This window comes from Hemitrygon akajei, chromosome 5 (assembly GCF_048418815.1).
Source record: "Hemitrygon akajei chromosome 5, sHemAka1.3, whole genome shotgun sequence".
NCBI classification, from domain to species: Eukaryota; Metazoa; Chordata; class Chondrichthyes; order Myliobatiformes; family Dasyatidae; genus Hemitrygon; species Hemitrygon akajei.
In genome coordinates, this window is record NC_133128.1 from 161,391,066 (window position 1) to 161,413,986 (window position 22,921).

The window sequence follows — 22,921 nt, forward strand, 5'->3', positions numbered from 1 at the left end:
GTCGTTGAGTGTGCGTCTTCAAGCTTCTGTACCTGCTCCCCAACAGTACGTGAAGAGGCCATGTCTGGATGGTGAAGTTTCTTAAGCTGCCTTGAGGCATCACTTCTTGAAGATATCCTCAGTGTTGGGGAGGGATGTGCTTGTGATGGAGTTGGCCGGTTCTATAACCGCCACAAAACAACAAATTTCACAACAAATGTCTGTGATAATGTCTCGGATTCTGATTTCAAGAGTCATTGGAGACGTACCAAAATGCCTAACAAAAAGTAAAGGGGCTGATGTGGCCTGTTAGTGATTGCATCAGTGTGTTGGGCCCAGGACAGATCCTCTAAAGCAGTTGTTCCCAACCTTTTCTATGCCCCACACCCCTAGGAAATGTTTGATTAATGTTCGCACCCCTTACAAAATTAATATCACATTTGAAGATGAAGAAGTCTAATTTCTAATTTTTGAACCACAAATTGAACCACATACAATACTGCGGGTGAACAAATTGAACTTAAAAAAAAAATAAGCTTTTAACTCGGTGCATAAAATGCAAATATAACTTGAGCAATTAGATTCTAATTTATTCAGAAAAAAATTTAAACAGTAAAATTAATCCCAATTGTGAACATAAAATTCAATGACTTCTTTGCTCCTGCTTCTCATTCATGATTTTGTCAAAACGTGGAACTTTCTTGCTGACTGCGATCCGCAGGTCTGCCTGTGGATTCAGGTGATTCCTAGATTTTGTCTTGATTGACAAAAGAGAACTGAATCCAGATTCACACAAGTATGTTGTTGCAAATGGAATGAGGACACGGAGTGCTTTTCCACTAAGTCTTGGGAACATATCCAGTGCTGCACACCAAAACTCCTCCAAAGTCTTGCTTTCAAATTGCATTTCAAGAGCTCAATTTGTCCCCAAATCAATAATATCTTCCGTCAGCTCTACATCATCTGACATTTTCTCCAAATATGGATTTAAGATCCATTTTTCTGAAATCTTCAGGTCTTTAGCAGCAAAATATCCATCAAACGATTCTGACAGCATTTCCAAATGAGCCACAATTTCTTCACGCACAGTAGGAGTTATGGATCCAGCATCATCAAATATCTCTTCTAGTGAAGGAAAATTTGAGAGACTGCCTCTTTCCATCCTTTGACGCCAAAGATGTAACTTTTCTTTGAAGGCATTCAACTCTTCACAAGCCTTCAATATGTTTATCCCTTTTCCTTGAAGAGAAACACTTAGGTCATTCATACAAGTGAAAATGTCAGCTAAGTAAGCCAGCATTTGGGTGAATTCCTGTGATTCCATTGCCCCAACCAGATCACATTCACGCTCCTCCAGAAAAACTTGGATTTCTTCCTGCAGTTCAAAGAAGTGGGTTAAAGCTTGTCGTCGTGACAACCAACGGACTTCTGTGTGGAAAAGCAAAACTGAATGCTCACTTCCCAGATCCTCAAAATGATTTGAAGATGCGGTGGTTCAAAGCATGTCCCCGATCCAGTTGATGATCTTCACACAAGCATCAGGGACTTTCTTCAAATTTGGAGGCAATGTTTTTGATGCCAAAGCATGCCGATGAAGAAAACAATGGGTAACTTGCAAGTCTGGAATCTCCTTTTTCATCAATGCGGAAAAGCCAGATTTATTTCCAAGCATTGCAGGTGTCCCGTCAGTGCACACAGAACCAGTGACTTTGATATCTAAATCATGTTTGGCAAAGAAGTCTTTCACCAGCTGCATCACATCCTTTGCAGTTGTGTTTGTTTTCAGATCTTTACAAAACAGGAAATCTTCCTTCACAGCACCATCATCGACATACCTCACTAATGTGATGAGTTGACTACAACTGGAGACATCAGTTGACTCATCCAACTGAATAGAGATTTTAAGAGGACTAGCTCTGACATCTGAGATGACTTGGTCCAAAATATCTTCACTCAAATCACTGATTCGTTTGTGAATGACATTATTTGATAGGGGCACCTGTTCAAATTTTTTTCTTGCTTCTTTGCCCAGGGTAATTGTTGCCATTTCCAGTGCACATGGCTTGAGATCTTCCGCAATTGTGTGGAGCTTCTTGGATTTGGCCACTTTATATGCCACTTGGTATGAAGCAAGAAGTAGTGTTTTTTCAACAGAAACAAAACCTAATTTTGGAAGAGTTCCTTGTGAATCAAAACGAGCTCTTTTGATTTTCAATGACCCAACATCATGTCCTTCAACATCAGCTCCACCATGCTTGATCTTGAAGTGCTCTTGAAGCTTGATGGCTTCAAATTTGAGTTGGAAAACACAACGCTACAAAGAATGCACTGGGGTTTTTGCAAGCCATCATTTCCTGTTGTGCAAGTGAAACCAAAGCACACATAGTCATCATTCCATTTCCTTCTTTTTGACATGATGAAGGGTTAATGAAGGGTTAAGGGTAAAGAGAAGAATATGAGCTAATATGAGAAAAACTATCTGGCTAAGTCAGGGATGACCGCTTTACTCAACCAGACACGCCTATAGCAAAGTATTGCAAGAAATATGCTTTCAAATATTATGTTACGATATTATCTGCGGTTACGCCAAGATAAATCGTCAGCTGTAAATGCTACAGGGACGCGACGCGACTTATTAGGGTACTCTCTACTGAATTTGCACACTTATTTCCGATGATTACTGGAGATATGAACTCCCATTACACGATTCAAAGCCCTCGGTGCTAACCATGATACCACCTCAACTAACACAATTCAAAATTATCAGCGATTCAAGAAAAAAACCTTTTAAGAGAAAAAAAACTTTGAAATTCAAAAACTTCTTTAATGCATTGAGACAAAAACGAATGAATGACTTCAGCTGCTTTTTATCAAAATGTGGCTTTTTAAAATTTTATAATTGAATAATTTACCTACTGTCTGCGGGTTTGGTTTTAACGCAAAGTCGTTACTCGATGGTTGATTCGGGATGTATAAAGATTTTGGCATTATGAGATGATTTTTAACTCTGAGATGTAACCTTCTAGATAACATTGATGAGAATCCTCAACTCTGAGGTGTAACTCCCAGGTAACACTGATGAGACTCCTCAACTCTGAGGTGTAACTTCCCAGGTAACACTGATGAGAATCCTCAACGCTGACTCGGGCAGCGGGAGACTGGAGTGAGTTTACGTCTCTCTCGACTCGGGCAGCAGGAGACTGGAGTGAGTTTACGTCTCTCTCGACTCGGGCAGCGGGAGACTGGAGTGTGCTTGGGACAAACATTGTTACCACTTCTCAAGGCACACTGGCAGCTGGCTGAGTGATGACTCGTGACTCGTCACTCAAGGACACAAGCCACTCTTTGTCGCACCCCCTGAAATTCCATCTTGCAACCCCTGGTTGGGAACCCCTGCTCTAAAGTATTTGAAGATATTCACCTGTTCTACCACTGAACTCTCAGTGAGGAGTGTGAGTGTGTGTGTGTGTGTTTCATGTTCTCCCAACTTCCCCTTTCTGAAGTCCATAATCAGTTCCTTGGTCCTGCAGAATTTGTGACTCCACTCAGCCAGTCATTCTGTGGCATTCCTGTATGACTCCTACTCGCCATCTTGCCCATTGGTTTCCAGATGTAGGTTTTGCTACCTATAGGAGCACTATCCACATATCTTGTTTTTTTTATATAGCATTTCAAAACCATCACCAAGTTTGATTTGTGTTATTCCCATTGCAATAGGATTTATACTTGTAACAGAGATGGTGGAAGGTTGGTGATGGAAGATGTTGCTGGTGACAACAGCCAGACCCTTGAGTGATAGCACAAGGAATCTGCATTTGCAACTCGTGTTGCAGTACATTACACAGCGCTGTTTGCTTTCATCTGAGTTTAAAAGAGAGCTGTGGATTTGTGATAAACTATAGAATAAATCCCTACTACAGTTTAATCAATTCCATTCACAGCCACAACATAAATGCATTTTGACTTCATGTACAAGAAATTAATTGGGTTCTTTTGAAATTGGAGCTTCGTGAACTTCTGATGCAAAATTTAAATGACATTCGTATATATTATCTCAGATTCCAGAAGTTTTCAGCCAAGCTTTTTCACTGTTTTGTGTATAAAGCATACACCCCTTAATCCGATTCAGTACTATTCATTTTATACACAGTTTACTGGGCAATAATTATTAATAATAACATAGAAAATTGCAGACTGAATTTTGAGGATGTGCAAGTAGAAGATATTATTTACTAATGGAAAACCAGAGTGCAATAGAAAATTGGTCTTAATTTAAAACGGACCCATTTTACAAATTAAAAATAGTCATAATATTGATGTCAAAATGTTGAATTTACAAAGCAAAGGACATTTCTAAAATATTAAATGAGTTACAATAGATAGATACTTAAGGGAATGGAGGGATGTGGATATTTAACAAGAAGAAAACATTTTGTATAAATTGGCGTCAAGGCATGTACAATATTCTGAGCCAAGTAGACTGTCCCATGCTGTACTTAAAAGAAAACTTGCTGGGATCTCAGTTAACAACTCCTGAAGGGTTCCAGGTGGAAACTGATCTGGCCATTTACGTATTCTAAAATAGGTCTTGTTCTCTTGTAAATGAGGACTGAGTATTTGCTTTAGGAACCCTCTGTGAAACAAAGAAGCAATAAATGGTGCAAAGGTTGACAGCCTTAACCCCAGAGTCCTCTGAAGGTGCTGCAGCTACTACCTAAATGTAGATTTATTGATTCTTAGTGAAAATCTTCTAATGGAGTCGGGCAGAGAAGGATTATTCCTTTGATTCACGTCAATTTATCAAGCCCCCCCCCCCCCACCCTTGACTTCATTGTTTATTTGAAATCCAACCTACCATTTCTAGGATTTATCTAAATGTGTCAAATGACTGACTTGACCATTATACCATTCAGTAATATTCAAATGTCAAAAACTATTCAACTACAAATTTACCACACCAGATAAGATATCAGTGAAGCCCAAGGCCGAATTTTGACTTTCGATTCTCATTTAGAGCCCAGACACCCAGGAGTTGTTCCCTTCGTAATTTCAGACTTTGCCAGTTGGTGAGGGAGAAGTTTTGGCTTATTATTTAAAATGGCCATTTTCATGATCACTTCAGTCTTTACTTAGCCAATGAAATTGACTTTTGAGTCAATTGTTGCACATTTATTTAAGAATTCATTTACATATCGATAAGAGCCTTTCCCAAACGCAATCATCATAAAACTCTATCATTATCTTGTAATATTAAGAGATAACTATCTGAAAGTAATCTTCTTGTCATGCTGGTAATTTTTCAGCTATTATCACTGCTTGGGAATCTAGATGGTGTGACCTTGCTGTCAACCTGCAAACATCAACATAAAATTGCCTCTGTCTCCAAACTCAATGTGTTTTTTCCGCTTGCAGCACATTCGAAGGGAATCATGGGAGTTAGATAAATAAGACTTAATGGAACAGTGTAGCAGCTATTGAGCGACAGCATTTATAAATGCACTCGGTGGCTTCTTTGTTAGGTACCTCGTTACCTAATAAAGTGGGCACTGTGTATGTCCGTGCCCTTGTGCTGCTGAAGCCCATCCACTTCAAGGTTGGACATTCAGAGAGGCTCTTCTGCACATCACTATGGTGACACATCATCATTTGAGTTATTCTCACCTTTCCCTCACTTGGAACCAGTTTGGAATTTCTTCTGACCTTTTCCATTAACACGGCACTTTTACCCACTGAACTGCCACTTGCTGGACGTTGCTTTGTCTTTCGCTGCTTTCTCTGGAAGATCCCAGAAGGTCAGCAGTTTCTGAGATACTCAAACCACAGTGGCACCAACAATCATTTCAAAGTCCCTTCATCACATTTCTTGCCCATTTCTGTGTTTGGTCTGAACAACAACAACTGAACCTTTGGACTATATCTGCATGCATTTGTGCACTTGAGTTGCTGCCAAGTGATTGACTAATTAAACATTTGCTTTAACGAGCAGAGGTACCTAATAAAATGGCCACTGATTATATCACACGAGCTGTAAAAGCATTCAAAATTATTCCTCAATTTTTTAAAAAAAAGTTAATACATTCACTGTATAAGATCCTCAGTTATTTGGATTGTATTGTGTACATTGTCAAATGTTAACGGCTCGGTTTCACTAATGGTCTGTTTTGGGTTTCATTGCTGATGCTTCTTCATCCCTCATGACGTAGCCCATGCTGGAATGTTATCAGCCGACTGAGAAGACTCCTCAACATTCTTGCTTTATACAGAGTACACTTGGACCCATAAGTTTTGGCGAATTTGGATAAGGTGACCTCACCACTGGGTCAATGTTTATAATCTCACCGTGACCAAATGTGGCTGCTTAACATTGCCTGCTACACATACTTGGTAATGACCAGATCTTGGGGATTTTGCTCTTTTCTATTTCACTGACCAGAAGGTAGTGTAGGTGCCAGCAAGCCCCAGTAGAGGCTCCAAACTCCTTGAATACAAAGTGACAAATTTGTTAGCCTCTTCTTAAAGCCCTGATTTTACTAGAAAAAGTCTGGTGTGCTGCTTCTCCTTCAAGATTGCATCAAACTTATTCTAATAAAGCTACAGAATTTTCTTCCATACTCAGACGCTCATGAGTACAAGCCAATGGCACTCAGTCCCTGGAGTTTCTCAGATGGATGGTTTGCCTGCTTCTGAGCTCCATTCACCTGTCCAGCCACTGCAGGGATTGGGCAGGAAACTTTATATTCGTAGCACAAAATTGTAACATTGGCCCTTATCTGCAGATGGGTGAATAGAGCAGCAGAAGCTGAAAGCTGTATTATTGCCGGAGTACAATAATAGCTTAGACCAAGAATACCTGAACGCTGTGTTTCCAGAAACTGGAGTACAATGGGATTTTGGCCTTTAATTTTGGGGTGTTTTGAAGGAGTAAGTGTGTTTTGCTTTCCTTTCTGTATTTAAATATTTCATAGTCTTTCAATCAGGTAATCATAGAGGGAAGAAGTTAGAAGGATGGAATACTTGAGGATGAATTCAACTCACATGATGAGAAATACAGATTATTAAAAGTAAAGAGAAAACAAGCAGCTATTTCAGTATGTATAATTATTAAGAGGATACGTGGAATGCACAACTGGGGCAATTTCTGGTTCCCACTGATTCTGGTAATTAAGATCTGGTATTGATGTCAGGATGATTTTCTGCTCTCTTTGGGTTGCTCCCTCATAAGCACGGTTAAATTGGCACCTTGCTCTGTTTTGCAGAAGGTGAAATTAAACATTTAAAGGATCAATACAAGTCTGATATTTGTCTTCTCCAGAAAGCCAAGTAACACAGAAAGACCATGGAAGTTGATGAAAGAAAAGACATTAATTCCACTGCCCCCCCCAACCCCTGGCATGAGAAAGAAAAAAAACAAAACTTGCAGACCCCAAAATACCCCCCGCAGAAAAAAACAGTAATAGCATTAAATCCCCACCCCTCTCCAAAGAAAAACAGCAATAATTAGAATTCCTGATCCCCTCGCTCATAGAAAAAGCAGCGATAATGATAATCCCCAACCTGACACCCTCACCCGCAGAAAAAAAATCAACAATAATAATTCCTGATCCCCACACTTGCAGAAAAGAATTGTGACAGATCAACCCCCCCCAACTTCCCCTCTTACGTACAAAACATGGCCAATCACCCGCCCGCCAATCGGCACAAGAAAGAAAACACCGAAAAACTGAAGGAAGCCAATATGAAGTACAGTTCAATAATCAAATCTCAGAATACCATAAACGTACTTACACCTACAGATGAGGAGAGTGGCCGCACTAACAGCCCTTCTGTGAGGAGTGACCGCCACCCATGTCAGAATGCTGCCGACCCAGTCCAAATGCGCCAATCTGGCTGCTGACCTTTGTCGCCCTAGTGGCCCCCTCCGCATTCACCTTGATGCTTCATTCTTCCTCGCCACTTTGAGGTGAAGTCACTCATGACACCGCGATTCACCTTCCTGACGAGTCAGTTTGTACTCTCAGTCCTTTTCGGCCCCTGTCTCTAAACTCCACAAGGCAGCTAGCTCTCTGGACAGAGCAGAGCGTTGGATCCTGTGATTGAGTTCCAAACTGTACATCACAGGCTCCGGCAGTTTCTGTAACACAAATAAGATGAAGAAACAAGCAGAGTGTAGAAAAAAATGAAGGAAGTGGAGAGATTTACTCTCTGGAACATGTTGCCTGAGGAATCATTCACTGGTGCCATTTTGACTGGACATTCACTTGAACAAAATGAAAACATTTGGATAGTTTATTGCAAAGAGAAAAGAGTATTTTAATTGAAATGGTGATGGAAGGTGTGCTACCTGAAGCTTTGATATTTCCTGTCAAAGTGTGTGCTAATAAAAGTGGCTGATTTAACTCGTGCTAGGAAACACAAGCATTAGATTAATCAATAGGGCCCATGCAATTTCACAGAATGACAATCTTTGAATGGACAATTATTTTAATGTAAATTTCTGGCTTTCAAATGCATTAAGCTTAATTGTTCTGTATCTCTTCATTATACAGGAATGCCTGCGGATATCCCAGTCATCTGCAGGCCCCCGGCAGACAGAGGCAACTGCAACAAAACTATGTCTAGATTCTTCTATAATCATCTCACTGGCCTCTGTGAGACTTTTACCTACAGTGGATGTGGTGGAAATCAAAACAATTTTAGAAGAAAACGGCAATGTAATAAGACCTGCAGAAAAGGTAGGTGATGCAAATTTATACTATCTATTGTGCTGCCTGTTTCTGAAGTAGAAACTGGTGGGTAAAGATAACGATAACACCAGAGCCTGAGTTACTTTGAATACAATGAACGAGTACTTCTTGCAGCATGGCTGCAAACTCTTCTGACCCAACGTGCCTGCGCCCACCCATTTACACCCATGCAACCAATTAACCTACTGCGAATGTGGTAGGAAACAGGAGCGCCTGGAGGGAGCCCACACATTCAGAGGGAGAACGTACAAACTGCTTACTGACTGGCAGAATTGAACCTGGATTGCTGGCGCTGTAATAGCACCATGCTAACCGCTGTGCTATACAAATGGACAGTAATAGACCAGGTCATGTATTGAATAGATGTTCCACTTAGCAATGAATGAACTGAACTGACTTGGATTTCATGCCAATGCCATTTGCACACGATTGTCAGCAAGCTTAGGATTCCTCTGTATGCACTTACAAATACAGAAGCCCCAAAGCTGCCGTCAGTGCTCTAGTGGTGTCTGGCTGACAGTTTGTGCCTATTCCAGCAGGCAAGGTTACTGCAGTAACATTTGAATTTATTTAGAATGCCAGCAGTGAGTGCAAACGACATGACATAAAGCTGAGCACAAATTCTGCCAGTTGACAGTAGGTCCAAACCGGCCACCATCTGTTTTCAATGATAGCTTGGCTGCATCTCACTAAATGCACCTTAAGTGTATATTTTTTCATGATGTTCCTCTACTCAGAGCAAAATGCTCCAGACATGTTTTTGGTGAATCAAAAGCAGACAGCTCCCCCTACTGAGGGAGCAGGGAAATACCTCAAGTTTTTGTCTAGCTTTGAATTTGTGCCTGTTCTTTTTTGTTGCTAGGAGGGTTGATCTGCTTCCAAGTCCTTCCCAGACTCTAAAAGCAAAATTAGAATGTGAAATGTATATTTGCATTCAAAATAATCTGGTGAGGTGAAGTTGTACAATGTGTGCAGACTGACAATAGTTGTATTACCGTAGATTCCGGACTACAGAGCGCACCTGATTTTAAGCCGCTGGCACTAATTTTAGAAATAAAATCATTTTTTTAAATGTAAAGGCCGCACCGGATTTTAGGCCGCACCGGATTTTCGGCCGCAGGTGTCCCACGTTGTAATATGAGATATTTACACAGAAAGATATTACACGTGAGGATTTTTTTAACTTTTAATTAAATCCATATGGTAACAAAAACAAATACATATTGCAAATGCTTTTTTTCGAACCGTGCCCGTACGCGGCTACTTTTAAATATACGTTGCGTATACTTCTTTACTGAACAACATTCCAATATCTCCTAACGACTGGTAAAAAATATATATACTGCAGCCTACCAGGAAAAGTTATTGATACCTTTAACTTAAAAGCAGAGTTCGCTCAGATCCAAAGCCGCTCGCGTAATCCGCTCCCCCCCTCCTTTCCGTTTCATCGCAAACGGCATTTAAAAGCAGAGTTCGCTCGGATCCAAAGCCGCTCGCGTAATCCGCTCCCCCCCTCCTTTCCGTTTCATCGCAAACGGCATTTAAAAGCAGAGTTCGCTCGGATCCAAAGCCGCTCGCGTAATCCGCTCCCCCCTCCGTCCCGTTTCATCGCAAACGGCATTTTCCCACAAGACGCCGCGAAACCGGGTGTGACGTCATAGCATCCCGCGATGTAGTACAGAAAACAAATATAGTTTAAACTAAGTAGGGTAGGTAGCACAATGCTTCGAGTGTTTTCCATGTTGATGAGGGTGAGTACAAATGACTGATTTACAATAATTTAATTGTGAAAGTGCGCTTGATTTATCGTACAATTTCATTGGACCTCTGTGAACTACTCATCAATTTTATTGGTCTACTGTTACGAGGCAAAATGTTTACGAGGCGGCATGAAAAAAACCTTGCATTAGCCGCTTCGGATTATTGGCCGCAAAGTTCAAAGCTGTTCAAAATGTGGGAAAAAAGTAGCGGCTTAAAATCCGGAATCTACGGTATATCAAAGTCAAATTAGACAGCAATGATCTACCGTAGATTCCAGACTACAGAACGCACCTGATTAAAAGCCGCTGGCTCTAATTTTAGAAAGAAAATCAATTTTTTACTTGTACAGGCCGCACCGGATTTTCGGCCGCAGGTGTCCCACGTTGTAATATGAGATATTTACACAGAAAGATATTACACGTGAGGATTTTTTAACTTTTAATTAAATCCATATGGTAACATAAACAAATACATATTGCAAATGCTTTTTTTCGAACCGTGCCTGTAACGCGGCTACTTTTAAATATACGTTGCGTATACTTTTTTACTGAACAACATTCCAATATCTCCTAACGACTGGTAAAAAATATATATACTGCAGCCTACCAGGAAAAGTTATTGATCGCCTTTAACTTAAAAGCAGCGTTCGCTCAGATCTAATGCCGCTCGCGTAATGCGCTCCCCCCCCTTCCCGTTTATCGCAAACGGCATTTTTCCCACAAGACGCGGCGAAACCGGGTGTGACGTCATAGCATCCCGCGATGTAGTACAGAAAACAAATATAGTTAAAACACTTCTAACTTAGAAATTACTAACAAATGAATTACTAAGCGAAAATATTATAAACTAAATAACTGCCATAAAGGCAGCACAATGCTTTTCTTCGAGTGTTTTCCATGTTGATGAGGGTGAGTACAAATGACTGATTTACAATAATTTAATTGTGAAAGTGCGCTTGATTTATCGTACAATTTCATTGGACCTCTGTGAACTACTCATCAATTTTATTGGTCTACTGTTACGAGGCAAAATGTTTTTGGCGGCATGAAAAAAAGTCATGCATTAGCCGCACCGTAGTAAAGGCCGCAGTGTTCAAAGCTGTTCAAAATGTGGGAAAAAAGTAGCAGCTTATAATCCGACATCTACGGTAGTTACTTCTAGGTGTTAAACATGTATTAGCTACCTGAATTTAGTCACTGGTACGAGCTTTGCCCCTTCCTTCACACACACGCACGATACAACGCAACCGTGCTATTCAGAGACACAGGACTGCGGATGCTGGAATCCAGAGCGAAAAAGCTAACTGCTGGAGGCCTCACTGGGTCAGGAAGCCTTTGAAGTGGGAAATGGGTGATGCACCGGTTGTCTCTTTCTCTCCACAGATGCTGCCTAACCTGATGATTACTCCAGTTGTTTAGTTAGTACAAAAAAAGAGATCTCCTGTGATGATAGCTGGAAGGAGAATTGATATTGCACCATATGCTAGAGTTACATTCTTTTTACCCTAGGAGAGGGGTTCAGAGTTTCAAGTGCAATGAATAGACCATAAGACATAGGAGCAGAATTAGGCCATCTGACCCATCGAGTCTGCTTGCCATTCAATCATGGCTGATCCTTTTTTCTATCTCCTCCTCTATCTCCAGTTCCCGGCCTTCTCCCCGTAACCTTTGATGCCATGTCTGATCAAGAATTAATCAAGCTCTGCCTTAAATACACCCAACGACCTGGCCTCCACAGCTGCATGTGGCAACAAATTCCACAAATTCACAACCTTTTGGCTACAAAAATTTCTCGGCATCTCTGTTTTGAAAGGGCGCTCCTCTATCCTGAGGCTATGCCCTCTTGTCCTAGACTCTCCCACCATGGATCCTTTCAACATCTGCTCTATTTAGACCTTTGAATATTTGAAAGGTTTCAGTGAGATTCCACCCCCCCCCCCCATCCTTCTGAAATCCAGTGAGTACAGACCCAGAGTCATCAAATGTTCTTCGAGTGATAACCCTTTCATTCCTGGAATCATCCTTGTGAACCTCCTCTGGACCTTCTCCAATGGTAGCACATCTTTTCTAAGATGAGGGGCCCAAAAATATTCACAATACTCAAGGTGAGGCCTCACCAGTGCCTGATAAAGCCTCAGCAATACATCCTTGCTTTTGTATTATAGACCTCTTGAAATGAATGCTAACATGGCATTTACCTTCCTTACCACCAACTCAACCTGCAAGTTAACCTTCAGAATATTCTTCACAAGGACTCCCAAGTCCCTTTGCATCTCAGATTCCTGGATTTTCTTCCCGTTTGGAAATAGTCCGCACGTTTATTTCTACCATCAAAATGCATGACCATGCAGTTTCCAACATTGTATTTCATTTACCACTTTCTTGCCCATTCTCCTAAACTAAGTCCTTCTGCATCCTACCTGTTTACTCAACACTTCTTGCCCCTCCACCGATCTTCATATCATCTGCAAACTTAGCAGCAAAGCCATCTATTTCATCATCTAAATCATTGGAAAAACAGCATATAAAGAAGTGGTCCCAACACCGATCCCTGCGGAACACCACTAGTCACTGGCAGCCAACCAGAAAAGCATCCTTTTATTCCCACTCGCTGCCTCCTACCAGTCAGCCAATGCTCTAACTATGTCAGTAACCTCCCTGTAATATCATGGGTATTAATTTGGTAAGCAGCCTCATGTGTGGCACCCTGTCAAAGGCCTTCTGAGTCCAAATATACAACATCCACTGCATCCCCTTTATCTATCCTACTTGTAATCTCCTCAAAGAATTGGTTTGCCAGCCAGGATTTTACCTGAAGGAAACTATGCTAACTTTGTACAATCTCTTTCTGCGTCACCAAGTACGCCATCACCTCATCCTTAACAATTGACTCCAACATCTTCCCAACCACTGAGGTCAGGCTAACGGTCTATAATTTCCTTTCTGCTGTCTCCCTTCTTTCTTAAAGAGTGGAGTAACGTTTGCAGTTTTCCAGTCCCCTGGCACCATGCCAAAGTCCAATGGATTTTGAAATAATAGTTGTGTTTCATTAGACCAATTGAAATACGACCTTGGTGCTTTGATGGTGATGTATGTTGGTCTTCCAGCATAGTGGGGATGAAAGACGAGAAGAGTAAGAGCTAGAAGTATAAGGCAGCATACTAAAGGTAGTGGAGGTAGTTGGAGAGGGGTTCTTATTAGAATGCTGGATCCTCAGTGGGTTTTCTGTTGTCTAGAAAAGTCACTTAACTAAATTTTCACTTTCACCTGAATAGAGAAGAAAATCGGGGTCCTAAGCAATGGTTAAATTGTCTCAAAGAACTGTAACGAGCAATTGAACTGCACAGTACTGCTTTATTTTTTCTCTCCGTAAAGTATAATACAACGTCCTTTACTGCCCATCGCTTTATCCATCTGCTAGCAATAATGCGGGCACAATCCTCAGGAACATCAGGGGAAAAGAATCTTTGAGATGAAGGGTTCGGGAAGAGGGGGATGATGAACAGAAGTAGCTTTTCTGGAAGTCCCCATTGGTCACGTAGTTACCAGGATTGATTTATTATCATTGACATGTGTCATGAAGCTTGTTGTTTGGAGACAGCAGTGGAGTGCAATATATAAAATTTAATATAAGATACAAAAAGTAAATAATGCCAGAGAGGAATAGCGAGGTGATGTTCATGGACCACCAGAAATCACGGGTGGGAAGAATCTGTTCCTAAAACAGGAGGTTTCTGTACCTCCTCCACAATTGTAGTAATGAGAAGAGGACGTCCTTTAACGATGGATGTTGCATTCTTGTGGTGCCTTCTCTTAAAGAAGTTCTGGATGGTGAGGAAGCTTTGCCCATAATGGAGCTGGCTGAGTCTACAAAATAATTTTAAAAAATCATGTTTCCAGTAAAGGGAAGCCTTACCAGAATTACTGCAGCTCAGGGAATGAAGCAGTCGCTATCCTGTGATGTGGCAAATGTTATTCCCATCACCCAAGTGCAAAGCAGTAACGAGAGAGTGTTTAATCACCTCCTATGATGGTCATTGACTTTCCCTTGCTGAATGTCCCATTGTTGACCAGAAACTAGCTATAAACTGTTACAGCCTGGGTATCCCATGGCGACACTCTAAAGCTTTTACAAGTTCAGGAGATGATGAAATATCTAGATTTTCCTGGATGAGTGCAGCTTTATAAGAAGCTCAACAAGGTAGTTTGCTTAATTAATAATCCATCATCCCCTAAATATTATCACACTCCATCACTGGCACAGCACAATTCCAGTGTGTGCCAACAATCATTTGGATAAGTACTTGAAAGGATAAATATTGCAGGGCTGTGGCAAGAGTCTGGGTGAGTAGGGCTCGCTTAATTGCTCTTGCACAGGCTTGCTGGGCTGAATGATCTCCTTCCAGCCTGTAACTTCTCTGTAATTCTGGCTCTGGCAAATATGATGCAGTGAGACCAACTTCAAGTCATCATGGTTATGGTGCCATTGGTTTAGACTCTAAACCAGGGGGTTCCCAACCTGGGGTCCACAGACACTTTGCCTAATGGTATCGGTCCCTGCCATAAAAAAAAAGTTTAGAACCCCTGCTCTAAACCAATTGACCCCTTAAACTTTAGAGGGCCAGTTGGTTTGGGGACAGCCAAGAGGTCCACTCTGGAGACATTGCCCTTGGACTTGCTCCTGAGCACATGACTGTTACAACAAGGAGTGGAGACTCCACTGGAAAGGGTTCAGCTCATATCCTGTAACTTTAGAACAGGTTGGTGGTGGGCAGACTCAAAAGGAAAATAAAGACGTGGTTATGGTGAGCGGGGGTAGTTGTGATGATGGGTGGTTCACAAAACTGATTTAAATTGCAACTTAAATATCCTGCCCAAACATAATTAAGCAAGAACAAGAGTAGCAGTCATATGTATTCATCACCTCTTGGTCTGTCTGTCTGCTCTGTCTCCTGTCTTTCACCCCTAACCTCCCTAACTAACACGCCTTGTGATTGCATCACCATCATCTCAACAATAGAATTATACTCTATCTGATTTATGGAAGAATAATCTCAAAAACTTAAATTGAGTAAAAGATGTTTTTTTCTATTCCATAAGAATTAATTGTATTTACATACTACTCCCCACAAACTTTATGGGCAGAATTTGAGCCTAACCTGTAAATGCAGATTACAAACCCAGCTGAGTAATTACATGTCTTGCTTGTTCATCTCCTCTTTGAATTATTGCATTTCAATAACTCGATATTTTTGAATTGCATGATGTGGAAGTCTGAATGTGAAGAATATTCTACGTAAGGGCTGCAGAGGGCTCCCTAGCCTGTCTTCCCAGTTTTGCTGGATACATTCTTGTGTATGCCTTTATACACCTCACAGTGCAAATGTGATCACATTTATGGTGTTTCTACAATCAAGTTTAAATAAATCTCATTACTTTTATTTTCAGAAATCAATAATTGAAGCTCTTAAGACTGCTGTAAATACAGACAACATTCAAAGAAACTGAAGAAAATCAGATGACTGCAGGAGGCCTTGGAGTCATTTGGCATTAAAGATGTGATAGTTTTGCACTATTAATATCTTTGTTTTAATTTCTCTGCTTAGCTGTTGATATTTGTCAAGGCAGTTTAAGTTAACATGATAACAGTTAACAATATTTGTCAAAAAGTAATTAGAAAGAACACAATTCCAAACTGTGTAAGCAGTGACAGGATGATGGAGTAACTGTTGGGTCTGAGATTCCCCCAGGGTGGCATAGATATCTTTAAGGAATTGAATATGGCACATTACTGGGCAACTTGCATCAGACATCATATAAAGCCACAAATCGTATTTAGATAAAAGTACTGGGGGTGGGGGGGGGGGGGTAAAAAGCCATCCAGTGTCTTATTAGTCTGAAATCATCTCTTCTATGTGTTTTACAAACTCAGCAGAGAGATAGAAATTAGTTTTATTTGTCACATGTGCACCAAGACATACATGAGCTAAGGTGGCATAAATACTATTTGTATGACTAAATTATCCATTTCCATGTAAAATCAATGTTATGTCTATAATCCAATAAAAATAATATCTAATTATTGTTTAAAGATTACAATAACCATATCATTTTGAAGGCTGTGACGAATAATTTGGTTATATGGTCAGCCTCATTTGTTGTAACACAACTTACTGGAAAACACACCATTGGTCTTCATGTTTGCATTAGGTTTTAAAATGAGTGGTTCTCAAGTCTCTTGGTTCAGCATTTATTAAACAAACTGATGAAATATTTGAGACTTATTTGGCTCGTCTGTTGCCCATAGGTAACTACATTTTACTGTAGCAAGAATCCTCCCAAAGGAGTAAGAATATATGAGTGTAGGTTGCTCTGAGGACCGGACCTGAAGTACATTAGCTTTCTAAATCATAATGCGTTGTCGTTGAGCTTGCTACTCTTAAAATAAAAATATCACCATTTACCGATAGCAATGTTGAAAATGCTGCTTGTTTGGATAAAGCCTGCAGTTTAAGAACGTGTTACATGGTAACCATAATCTTATCTAAAATATGTAGCTTTTATTATGTTTTGAGGTAAACAAACTTTCAATGTATGTACATATTTCCAGATTGGGGTAAGGCTTGCCATGTTAAACTGAAGATGAAAAATATTCTATTGTGCATTAATAAAAAAACAATTATTAAGCAAAGATCCAGTATATTTTATGACATGAGGTACTTCAAAATCCATCAATGTGTTTAGCTTTATAAAGTTTTCTGAGCATTTCACCTGATTTACTGGAAAAACTCAAGATGACCTGAATTTGCTCAAAAGGCAATAGCATGGCCGCATGCTGTTGATTGTTCCCAAGCTGACCTTCATTTGTCAGCCTAGGTAGTGGATTCTGCAAGTATTGTATAACCATATAACAATTACAGCACAGAAACAGACCATCTCAGACCTTCCAGTCCGTGCTGATCGCTTACTCCCACCTAGTCCCACCGACCTGCACTCAGCCCATAATCCTCCATTCCTTTCCTGTCCATATACCTATCCAATTTTTTTTTAATGGCAATATCAAACCTGCCTCTACCACTTCTACCAGAAGCTCGTTCCACACAGCCACTCTGAGTAAAGAAGTTCCCCCTTGTGTTACCCCTAAACTTTTGTCCCCTAACTCTCAACTCATGTCCTCTTGTTTGAATCTCCCCTACTCTCAATGGAAAAAGCCTATCCACGTCAACTCTATCTATCCCCCTCATAATTTTAAGTACCTCTATCAAGACCCCCCTCAACCTTCTACGCTCCAAAGAATAAAGACCTAACTTGTTCAACCTTTCTCTGTAACTTAGGTGCTGAAACCCTGGTAACGTTCTAGTAAATCTTCTCTGTACTCTTTCTATTTTTTTGTTGACATCTTCCCTTTAATTCGGTGACCAGAACTGTACACAGTACTCCAATTTTGGCCTCACCAATGCCTTGTACAATTTTAACATTACATTCCAACTCCTATACTCAATGCTCTGATTTATAAAGGCCAGCATACCAAAAGCTTTCTTCACCACCCTATCCACATCAGATTCCACCTTCAGGGAACTATGCACCATTATTCCTAGATCACTTTGTTCTACTGCATTCCTCAATGCCCTACCATTTACCATGTATGTACTATTTTGATTATTCCTACCAAAATGTAGCACCTCACACTTATCAGCATTAAACTCCATCTGCCATCTTTCAGCCCACTCTTCTAACTGGCCTAAATCTCTCTGCAAGCTTTGAAAACCTATTTTGTTATCCACAATGCCACCTATCTTAGTATCATCTACATACTTACTAATCCAATTTACCACCCCATCATCCAGATCATTAATGTATATGACAAACAACATTGGACCCAGTTCAGATCCCTGAGGCACACCACTAGTCACTGGCCTCCAACCTGACAAACAGTTATCCACCACTACTCTCTGACATCTCCCATCCGGCCACTGTTGAATCCATTTTACTACTTCAATATTAATACCTAACGATTGAACCTTCCTAACTAACCTTCCGTGCGGAACTTTGTCAAAGGCCTTACTGAAGTCCATATAGACAACATCCACTGCTTTACCCTCATCAACTTCCCTAGTAACCTCTTCAAAAAATTCAATAAGATTTGTCAAACATGACCTTCCACGCACAAATCCATGTTGACTGTTCCTAATCAGACCCTGTCTATCCAGATAATTATATATACCATCTCTAAGAATACTTTCCATTAATTTACCCACCACTGACGTCAAACTTACAGGGCGATAATTGCTAGGTTCACTCTTGGAACCCTTTTTAAACAATGGAACCACACAAGCAATACGCCAATCCTCCGGCACCATCCTCGTTTCCAGTGACATTTAAAATATTTCTGTCAGAGCGCCTGCTATTTCTACACTAACTTCCCTCAAGGTCCTAGGGAATATCCTCTCAGGACCTAGAGACTTATCCAATTTTATATTCTTTAAAAGCGCCAGTACTTCCTCCTCTTTAATCATAGTTTCCATAACTTCCCTACGTGTTTCCCTTACCTTACACAATCCAATATCCTTTTCCTTAGTGAATACCGAAGAAAAGAAATTGTTCAAAATCTCCCCCATCTCTTTTGGCTCTGCACATAGCTGTCCACTCTGATTCTAAGGGACCAATTTTGTCCCACACTATCCTTTTACTATTAATATAACTGTAGAAACCCTTTGGATTTATTTTCACCTTACTTTCCAAAGCAACCTCGTCTTCTTTTAGCTTTTCTAATTTCTTTCTTAAGATTCTTCTTACGTTCTTTATATTCCTCGAGACCTCATTTATTCCATGCTGCCCATATTTATTGTAGATCTCTCTCTTTTTCTGAACCAAGTTTCCAATACCCCTTGAAAACCATGGCTCTCTCAAACTTTTAACCTTTCCTTTCAACCTAACAGGAACATAAAAATTTCAAAATGTACCCTCAAAATTTCACCTTTAAATGACCTCTGTTTCTCTATTACATCCTTCCCATAAAACAAATTGTCCCAATCCACTCCTAAATCCTTTCGCATCTCCTCAAAGTTAGCCTTTCTCCAATCAAAAATCTCAACCCTGGGTCCAGTCCTATCCTTCTCCATAATTATATTGAAACTAATGGCATTGTGATCACTGGACCGGAACTGCTCCCCAACACATACCAACGTCACCTGACCTATTTCATTCCCTAACAGGAGATCCAACACTGCCCCTTCTCTAGTTAGTACCTCTATGTATTGCTGCAAAAAACTATTCTGCACACATTTTACAAACTCCAAACCATCCAGCCCTTTTACAGAATGGGCTTCCCAATCTATGTGTGGAAAATTAAAATTTCCCACAATCACAATTTTGTGCTTACTACAAATATCTGCTATCTCCTTACAAATTTGCTCCTTCAATTCTCGCTCCCCATTAGGTGGTCTATATACACCCCTATAAGTGTTACAACACCATTCCCATTCCTCAATTCCACCCAAATAGCCTCCCTCTATTCTGCCAAAGCACCGCTGTAATATTTTCTCTGACAAGCAATGCAACACCTCCCCCTCTTGCCCCTCCTGCAACCATGTTTCACGAATAGCTGCAACATCACATTTCCAGGTATCAATCCATGCTCTAAGCTCATCCACCTTTCTTACAATGCTCCTAGCATTAAAATAAATGCATTTAAGAAATTCTCCACCTCTTACTCTCTGTTTATCCCTAACGGTGCAAACAACTTTACTATCTTCTTTTTCTTCCCTCTCCCCTACATCTTCGGTCTGAACGTTCCCCTTCTCTATCACCTGCCTATCCTCCCTCAGACACTGTCTACAGGCTTTCTCTATTTGTGAACCAACCTCCTCTCTCCTAGACTCTTCAATTTGATTCCCATCCCCCAACCATTCTAGTTTAAAGTCTCCCCAGTAGCCTTAGCAAATCTCCTCACCAGGGTATTGGTCCCCCTAGGATTCAAGAGCAAACCATCCTTTTTGTACAGGTCACACCTGCCCCAAAGGAGGTCCCAATGATCCAGAAACTTGAATCCCTGCCCCTTGCTCCAATCCTTCAGCCACGCATTTATCCTCCACCTCATTGCATTCTTACTCTCACTGTCGCGTGGCACAGGCAGTAATCCTGAGATTACTACCTTTGTGGTCCTTCTTCTCAACCCCCTTCCTCACTCCCTATATTCTCCTTTCAGGACCTCTACCCTTTTCCTACCTATGTCATTAGTACCTATATGTACCACAACTTTTGGCTCCTCACCCTACCACTTCAGAATATCTTGGACATGATCAGAAACATCCCGAACCCTGGCACCAGGGAGGCAAACTACCATCCGGGTCTCCTGACTGCGTCCACAGAATTGTGTATCTGACCCTCTAACTATCAAGTCCCCTATTACTACTGCCTTCCTCTTCCTTTCCCTACCCTTCTGAGCTACAGGGCCGGACTCTGTGCCGGAGGTACAGTTACTGTTGCTTCCCCCAGGTCGGCTATCCCTCCCAACAGTACTCAAACAGGAGTACTTATTATCAAGGGGTAATGCCACTGGGGTACTCTCTAGTACCTGACTCTTCCCCTTCCCTCTCCTAACCGTGACACACTTGTCTGCCTCCTGTGGCCCTGGTGTGACCATCTGCCTGTAACTCCTCTCTATCAACTCCTCACTCTCCCTGAGCAGATGAAGATCATCGAGCTGCAGCTCCAGTTCCCTAACACGGTCCCTTAGGAGCTGCAGCTCAGCGCACCTGGCACAGATGTGGACTTCCAGGAGGCTAGGAGACTCCAGGACTTCCCACATCTGACACCGAGAACAGCAAGCTGCCTTCACACTCGTAATTCCCCCTTTCCTCAAATAACAGGAAAACTTAAAAACTAATCCTACCTTGCCGCGTCCATTTCCACCTAAGCCCGTTGAGCTAAAGCCCTTAAGCCTTCACTCTGCTCCCGGCTCACTCCGCTGCCCGCATATAATGCAACCATTGTCCATGAACTTGTATAATCATGAACTGCTACCCACTCCCTAAATTGGTGGAATTGTGGTCTTGATCAACAAATGCTGACAAGATTGAATTTAGCAACGCACAGTTTTCAAAGGCGGATTATACTACATGTTCCTTGTTATCGCTCTGATAACAGGAAAATTAAGTATTTTAAAGCAAAAGAAGTTCTAAATTCCTTTGCACTATTTTTTTCTAAGCCATACAAACAGAAACATTGTCCCTTGATGATATACCTCATCGATCTGACCGCAGATGGTTTCTGCATTGGTGTTTTTTATTCTGAACCACTTGGTGTATCAACTGAACGTCATAGTACATTCGGGAGGTATAGTGTTTATGACGCAATATATTTTTGTTATTTGAAGAGGGATCTCTAGTTCCATGGTTATTGAAGAGACTTCCTAAGGTAATTAGGTTTAAAGCCATTTTGAACATTTCATCTTTTGGCAATGTTTACTTTTACTGTCACAGTTCAATCTATACAGAGTTAAAATGGGAACTCATTGGAATGGGTGAATGCTTGGGGCTTTGAGAATAATGGTGAGAATAACAGAGTTCACTTTTATGGGATAGATCAGAAAAGTCTGGCATATGTAAATATGTAGAAACTTGAAGTTGTTAAACTGGTTTTTTGGTTCATTGTTGTGCTTCACCCCAACAGTAAATGCAAATGCGCAAACTACAGATACAGTATTGAACAAAAAACAAATCTCAACGGCCAAATTAAAATTAGTGTCTTGTGCTCAATTACATGTATAAGAAAGCCTAACTTGAAACAGCATCACAGGCAGATAGCATATAAGCTGCATTCACAAAAATCAGAAATGGGTATTCCGTAATATCACTAGCATATGTCGTGAAATTAGTTGTTTTGTGATACATAACATAAAAACTATAAATTACAATGTGGTATATAAGTCCAAAGTACATTTATTATCAAAGAATAATGTTATATGCTACTTTAAGGTTTATCTCCTTAAAGGCAGCCAAACAAAGAAACCCAATAGAACCCACTTTTTAAAAAAAGACCGTCAAATGCACAATGCCCAGAAAATAAAACAAATCAGGCAAACAAAAAAAGAAAGCAAATAACTGAAGTTCATGAAAGTGAGTCCACAGCCACAAAGCCATTCGTCACTGCAGCTGATCCAGTAGCCTGTTAGTTGCAGGCCACTGCCTCCCTCAGTTCAGCACAGAGATGAGTAAACCTTGGGGGGCAGTGAGCTGAACTGCTGAGCTGCTTTGCTATGCTCTTGAGCCAAGGCCACAATACCTCAACTGGGTCTATACCCAACCTTTCCAATTTAGCCCGGTGGTTAAATCAATTAAACTTCTGGTTATTCCTTGTTCTCAGACCCTGGCCCTGCAGCTTCAATATGCTCTCGGGCCTGGGCCCCACCACCTCGATTCGGCCTGTACCCAACCT

General features: G+C 40.9%; 1 protein-coding gene across 1 annotated transcript in view; it reads left to right on the top strand.

Annotated features, from left to right (window-relative positions):
* The window catches only part of LOC140728386 (carboxypeptidase inhibitor SmCI-like), a 47,542-nt gene extending 31,201 nt beyond the window's left edge, over positions 1-16,341 (top strand). Inside the window, exons 4-5 of the mRNA XM_073047035.1 lie at positions 8,526-8,711; positions 15,932-16,341. Coding sequence (XP_072903136.1) covers positions 8,526-8,711; positions 15,932-15,945 — 200 coding nt within the window. The 3' untranslated portion in view covers positions 15,946-16,341. The remainder of the gene's footprint in view (positions 1-8,525; positions 8,712-15,931) is intronic.
* Positions 16,342-22,921: the final 6,580 nt, after the last annotated feature.